General features: G+C 35.2%; 2 protein-coding genes across 2 annotated transcripts in view; both read left to right on the top strand.

The window, feature by feature from the left end:
* LOC107102397 (sphingomyelin phosphodiesterase 3-like) overlaps window positions 1-2366 on the top strand; it is a 4539-nt gene extending 2173 nt beyond the window's left edge. Inside the window, exons 3-8 of the mRNA XM_015401729.1 lie at window positions 178-253; window positions 353-493; window positions 605-694; window positions 998-1061; window positions 1196-1355; window positions 1514-2366. Of these exons, the coding sequence (XP_015257215.1) occupies window positions 178-253; window positions 353-493; window positions 605-694; window positions 998-1061; window positions 1196-1355; window positions 1514-1621 (639 nt within the window). The 3' untranslated portion in view covers window positions 1622-2366. The remainder of the gene's footprint in view (window positions 1-177; window positions 254-352; window positions 494-604; window positions 695-997; window positions 1062-1195; window positions 1356-1513) is intronic.
* Window positions 2367-2985: 619 nt separating this feature from the next.
* malsu1 (mitochondrial assembly of ribosomal large subunit 1) lies at window positions 2986-5741 on the top strand. Its single transcript, XM_015369876.1, has 4 exons — window positions 2986-3351; window positions 5044-5219; window positions 5304-5385; window positions 5471-5741. Exons 1-4 carry the CDS (start codon window positions 3042-3044, stop codon window positions 5623-5625), a joined length of 723 nt encoding a protein of 240 aa, XP_015225362.1. The 5' UTR covers window positions 2986-3041; the 3' UTR covers window positions 5626-5741.
* Window positions 5742-7073: the final 1332 nt, after the last annotated feature.

Raw genomic sequence — 7073 nt, 5'->3', positions numbered from 1 at the left:
ATGGATGGATGGATGGATGGATGGATGGATGGATGGATGGATGGATGGATGGATGGATGGATGGATGGATGGATGGATGGATGGATGGATGGATTTAAAGATGTACAGAGTTGCTGCATTTGTTTCTATAGTAACCCTCAAATAAGGTCATAACTGTTGGCTTTTTTTAATCTCCAGATGCTTATTGGACAGAATCAGAAAAAGAAGAAAGTGGTTGGCTATTTCAACTGCACACATCTTCATGCACCAGAGGGCAAGTCCCAGCTTCACATTTGCTTCATTCAAATAGATTTGACTTCTTGAAGAGCAAAGGTGAGTCTGGTTTGTGATGACGTTCCTGTGTTGTGATCAGGTGAGGGAAAGATTCGCTGTGACCAGCTGGACATGGTCAACCAGTGGATCAGGGCTTTTCAGGACGCCCACAGACAGCCTGATGAGGAGGTGGTCTTTGACGTCCTCTGCGGGGATTTCAACTTCGATAACTGTTCACCAGGTTTGTCTCTTTCACTGTCATTGGTTTTTTTGTTCCTGTTTCAGACATTTTTATCAGTGTTACTTTAAAGCCCCTTTCAGATGCCTTCTGATAAGCGTCTGGTTTTTCTAGATGACGTGCTGGAACAGAATCACAAACTGTTTGAGGAGTACAGAGATCCATGCAGAGCAGGACCTGGAAAGGAGAAGCCCTGGGTGATTGGTTGGTATAAAATGAAATATTTTAAATTAGACTACATACACTTTGTGTGACTTCAGAGAGGAGAGGTTTAATTGAAACACACACAGCGCTTTTTTTGATCAAATAGAACATATTGAAAATCATGTTCTTCCACTTGACAGACAATTTGATGCTGGTTTGTCATTAGAAAGTTTCTCTTCAAGATTTTTTTGGTTCTAATATGACAAAATGTGATAAAAGTACTTTTTCCAGCACGGTACTTCTGTGTAGCAAATGTTGACAGTTCTGATTGGACACTGTCATTACTGTGTTCTGCTTCTGAAGGTACTCTGCTGGAGCAGCCCACTCTGTACGAGGATGATGTGAGCTCTCCAGAAAAGCTTCAAAGGTCATTTTCTATTATTCATTTTTTTGGTGTTTTCTTTTATTTACTGCAGCAGCAAAATTATGATGAGAGCAGCGGTATCTAAATTTCATCTAATCCTTACAGCGACATGACAAGCTCTCTCTTTGTCTCTGTAGGACTTTGGAAACAGAAGAGATGAGGAAGCAGTACATCTCTCCTCCTGTTGCTCAAGAAGGAGTGCCTCTGGTTTACCCAGAGCCTGGCCAGCCATGGATCGGACGTCGCATTGATTACATTCTCTACCGTGAAACCTCCATTTCAAAGCTGTGCAGAACGGTACATTCCTCATTGTTTTTTTTGTTTTCTTTCTTCCTCTGCTAGGTTCCCATTTAAGCCATGTTCCTGTGTACCATCCTATTAAATATCCTAATAAACTGATATTTTATCAAAGTCATGTAACACCGACATATTTGGGTTTCCTTTTTCCCATTCAGGAACTTGAAGAGGTGACCTTCATAACTCAGCTGGCTGGGCTTACTGATCATATTCCTGTTGGCCTGAGGCTGAAAGTCATAATGGACTCCGAGTTTGAAGATGAATGAATGCACATTTCATCTGGAGGCGAATTGACACTATTTTATCTAAACTGTTTTACTCAAATACTTGAATTTGTACATTAAGAAAAAAATTACACTTGGTCAGTTTATGCCTCAGGAAACAATTTATTTTTTATCACTTTGTTGTGGTTTCACATTTCATGCATGTTTTATACATTCAGAGCTGCTCACAGTTGTTTCTTTGATTTTTTTTCAAACCTCTTTTTTTTTATCAAAAAAGGAAGTTAAAAAGTTAATTAAACAATTTTCACTGTTATAATGTGAAATATCTGACTGTTATACTCTAAAGTGAATAAACTTTGCATGGATGATCATAAATTTGTTATCTCTCCTAATCAAATTGATGCTTTTCAAAATCTGTTTATTTTGGGGTTGGTTTTCATTAGGAATGCCCCGATGCGAAAATCTGAGCTGATATCTGATATTATTGCAGCTATGTTGATAACCAATATTTAGCAATATCATATATTTCCCTGCCTCAGTTTACTACCCACCATCCTGGGCTCTATCATGATTATTGTCACATGATCAAATAAATACCACATGACCGATCCCCACAAAACAAAAGCAAAAAATACATGGAGTTAAATATCAGTTGTCAATATTGACCCAGTTTTATTGATTGGACCAATACCTATATACTTAAAACTGGCCATCATTGTCCACTACTGATGTTAATGCTGATGCCTAGGTTTATTAAATCAGTCAGCAGTGGATAGATTAGTGTGATTACTTATAGCTGATTTGGCTGTGTTGACCTAGTGGTTAGAGCAGTGCACTTGTGCTCTGACAAGGTTCGATCCCCACAGCCTGCACTTTGGGTCCCTGAGCAAGACCCCTAATACCCCACTGCTCCCAAAGAGGTTGGGTTAAATACTTTATTGTGTGACAATAAAGGGATTTACATTTGTGCAATCATTTGTCCAGAAATGGTTTATATATATTTAAATGAATGATAAGTATTAGGAAAATAATAAAGTAGTAGATATCTATAAGGATTGAAATATTTTTTGTGTGGCATTGTTCAAGATAAATTCAGTGTACTGATAATGTTACTTTCATACAATTATAGCCCAAATTATTCATACTCTTAAGATCTAATGTAGAAATAAATAAAACGATGAATATGAATTATGAAAATTATAATATAAGTTATTTTTTTTTTTACTTTCCTGGTTGACTTTAAAGTAATTTTCAAGATAAACCCGATATGATGCTAATCTTTGATCGCATTGCAGATGTAGACCTTCCTCGTCGCTAGAGGGCGCTACATTCGAGCAGCCCGTGCACTACGCAGAAAACAACGAAATACTAAGCCAACCAATCAGAATCCAAGGACAAGACCCACTTCCTGTTATCGCCGCTCGTGTCAACATTAACAGTTTGGGTCTACAGCTTATAAATAATGAGTATTTTGTGTAGATCAAGGATACTGCTCTCTTCAGTTTGTAGGATAAATAGTTTAGTAGATAAATCTGCTATTTCTAAATGCGTCAGTTTGTTAGCAAAAGCTCAGCGCCACAGATTTAATGTTGATTTATCATTATCCCACCAACACTGGCGTCAGGGAACGTTTCTCGTGTGTGGCCTCGAATCAAAAAGGTGTTACTCAGTCAGAGGTGAGAGCAGCTTGACAGAAAGACCTGAAAAATTAGATGAGGAAACCGATGTGGAGTCGAAAGGACAAGGAAGGGGCGTCAAAACCCGAAACCAGGGTAAGATTTCTGTACTAAACAATCCCTTCAAGCATCTATTATGAACCATAATGAAGCTGTTACCTTCTCTCTGTCCTATATGTTCGATGTTATTTCTTATATAATTCTCTATATGATATAAGGTCACATATTATCTGAGTTATTAAAAAGATTATATAATTCATTGTACATTTTTCTTTAATTCCCTTAATTACAAAGGTTTCAGATTAGGGTTGTCACTAGAGTCTTAAATTCTGTGATATTAAGGAAATATTTGATACTCTGTATCATTTTCTATTAAACATATTACAAGTAGTTAAAGGCATGAAAAATAAAGGAATAAATAACTTTGAAAAACTGAATCTTTTCAGAATAATTATGTATCATGTTTTCACAACAGAGTCACAGATGCTAGTTAAAGAAATAACCCAAAAATCTAAGATTAACTGTAGACAAAATATGAAAACAAAACTTGTTTTAAGTATTGATCCCATGCCGAATTAGTACTGAATCTGGACACAGTGCTTGAGTATCGATTCTTTTTTACAACCCCAGTCAAAAGGTTCTCCGATTCTTTACAATGACCTGTTTTTACCTCTAACTGGAAACAAATACCTCTTTAAAAAAAGACAAGTAAAAGCACTGACACCTTTATTTACCGGTACGTTAAAGTAAGAAAGGTACAGATTCGTCATTGTAAAAAAAGTTAAATTAAGTTTTTATCTTACATGATAGAAAATAGCTTTTAAAACCTCAATTATTTCAATGAACAGATCTGTGCTCAAAAAATAGTTTATTATTACTACTTTGCTCACTTTGCTTGTAAAGAGAACAAAAAATTGACTCTGTTTAGTTTTGTTCTAAATTAGAATTTCAGATTGGATAACTGAACAGATTACATTTTAGATTTCTGCTATTCACAACAGAAAGTTGTAAATATAAATGAAAAAAGAACTTGTAATACAATAAACGTGTTAATTTAACATGTAATAATATAGGAATGATGAAGAGTGTCTTGTGTTTTTTATTGTAGTCTTTTATGGTGATTATTCAAACTGGGGATGCACTGAAATGAAAATCTGGGCTGATATTGATATCCAATTTTAATGTTACCAATATTTTCCTGTATCATTTATTTCCCTACCATCTGGGCACCGACTACAACGCTGACATTCATCACAATCACTGTCACATGACTAAACAAATGACATATCACTGATCCATTCCCTCTCCTGAAAGAAAAAAACAAATACATGGAAATAAATATCGTATGCATCCTCACCAAACCAGGATTCTAAGAAAAGGCCAACAGTGATCAGTACCGATATTAATATCAGTATATTCTGCATCCCTAGTTTCAAAAATAAAACTTGTCAGTTTTCTCTCTTTAATTTTCCTAAATTGTAAAAGTAGTACCAGGTCCAGAGAACAGATTGTTTATTTTTCCAACTCACTGAAGTCAAAAACAGATCAGATTTGGACGGCATCAGTTCTGGCAGTGCATTGCCCAACATCTATATAAGTCACCTTTTTCAGTCTAACTTTTATATTTAGTTTTTATAAAACATACAAAAAGAAAAAATATATAAAATAATGATATAATAAATACTTAAAAATAAAATAATGATATAAAAAATACTTAAAAAAATATACAATATCTTTTTATTACTTGAATATTTTCAGTGTAAGAAGATGTTTTTATTCCCCCCCCAGAGTTCTCTGAGGTGTTCACCCTTGATGTCCTGGTGTCTTTGCTGCGTCAGGAAAATGCGGTGGACCTGTGTGTGATAAAAGTGCCAGATCATGTCCAATACGCTGAGTTCTTCATAGTGGTCAGTGGTGTATCACCAAGACACCTCCGTGCCATGGCTCTCTATGCCATCAAAGTGGTAACTGTTACTGATTTCCTCTCTATTAGATATTTTCATAGATTCAGTTTCAGCGCCTGTGCTAACAATTGCTCTCTCTCTCAGTATAAGTTTCTGAGGAAAGACGGAGAGCCACATGTTAGGGTTGAAGGCAAGGATGCAGAGGATTGGATGTGTGTCGACTTTGGTGCGTAGATCCCATCGTTTAAAAAAAAAAGATTTATGCCAATTGATCTTAACTGTTAAATTGTTTGTTTTTTTTTCCTCATCAGGAAATATGGTTGTCCACTTCATGTTGCCTGAAACCAGAGAGGTATATGAACTGGAGAAACTGTGGACTCTCAGGGCCTATGATGAGCAGCTTAAGAAAATTCCTGCAGAGTCACTGCCAGAGGACTTCATACTTGATACCGAGCTCACAAAGTGACTTTATTTCTAATAATTAAACAAAATCCAAGGTTAACCAAATAATTTAAACTTTCTTGTCAACATTTAAGTAACTGGTTAGTGGAAATGTTTCAAATAAAACATGTTTTATTTAAAACAAGACCGGTCCTTTGTTTTTCTTTTAACGTGTATAAATCCAGCTTTCTACTTTATTGATATCTGCTGCACACTCCCCATTTAATGCAGACCTGCCGTAGATATTAAAGAAGCCCTAAAATAAGCATCTTTTATTGCAGTAGTATAATCTCACTGAGAAAACTAGTGCAACTTTTTTACTGTTTGTTACTGTTAAGTATTTTTTAACTTCCTAACATTTTAATGGATGTAGATATGAGCAAATTAAGCCACACACTTTTTTTCCTGTCTCCCTATCCTGACTTTTTAAGACAGACAAACAACTGACTCATTTGAAGGTTATTGTTCTTCTATCTTTCCTTTTTAATTGGGTGGATAAGAGAACTGAGCCTCTTAGATTGAATTTGGGCTAGACAACAGAGGGTTAAGGATAACTAAATAACATTTCCTGTAATATTGGATCAACCTGGAAAACGAGTGGTAATGACACAAAAAGTCATTTATATTTTAGAAGCACTAAATGGAGTAATTTTTAGTTCTTACCCTACTATATAAATGTACAACAATATGTTTATATTATTGTAGAATGAAGCTAGGCTACAGCAGTTAAATAGGATTCTGTTTTAAAGCTTCATCTTTATTTAGATGGTAATTAACGTAGAGAACATTATGATTTAAACAAGTGTGTCTTTTTTGTGAAATCCTTTTATGTAACATAAAATGGGTTTAAGGGCAGGTGTTACCATATTTGGATCCTTGGAAATAAATAAACCCTAACTTACACAAACATCTTAATGTCTTAAGTTTCTAGTGTGCCTTTTCCTGAGATGTAAACATGAGGGAGCGTTGGCCTGGTGGTTAGAGCATGGTGTGGATCTAACCCCACAGCCTGAGTAAAACCATTAGTCCTGGATTTCTCTCTGGGCATTTTAAGAAGTCTACTGCTCCCTAAGGTGTGCTTAGGATTTGCATGCATATTTTATACCACAACAGACATGGAAGGTTTCTAGGTTGCCTTTAACAATTTAAAGTCCAAACAAAAAAAAATTTAATGAAGCTACAACATATTTAAACCTGAGAACGAATAATTTGCAGAATTAATCTAAAAGTAAAACTGGAAGAAAAAGGAAAAAACATTTTTTTCTGCTTTTACCCAAAAAACAATTTGTAAAAATTCAATGTTTATATTTAATCTCACAAACATTAGTGAACTTTATGCAGTGTGTAAATCCTTATTATATACAGTACTAGTGAGACACAAAGGTACTTTATTGGAAAAATATCTTTACTATGTAAACAGTTCAATCGATCAGTAGAGAGAAGGAGGAGTTCAGGCAAATCCTCCACCTGGAA

The sequence above is a fragment of the Cyprinodon variegatus genome, unplaced genomic scaffold (assembly GCF_000732505.1).
Source record: "Cyprinodon variegatus isolate N-32 unplaced genomic scaffold, C_variegatus-1.0 Scaffold2, whole genome shotgun sequence".
Classification (NCBI taxonomy): Eukaryota; Metazoa; Chordata; class Actinopteri; order Cyprinodontiformes; family Cyprinodontidae; genus Cyprinodon; species Cyprinodon variegatus.
This window is presented reverse-complemented; position numbering and strand designations above follow the sequence as displayed.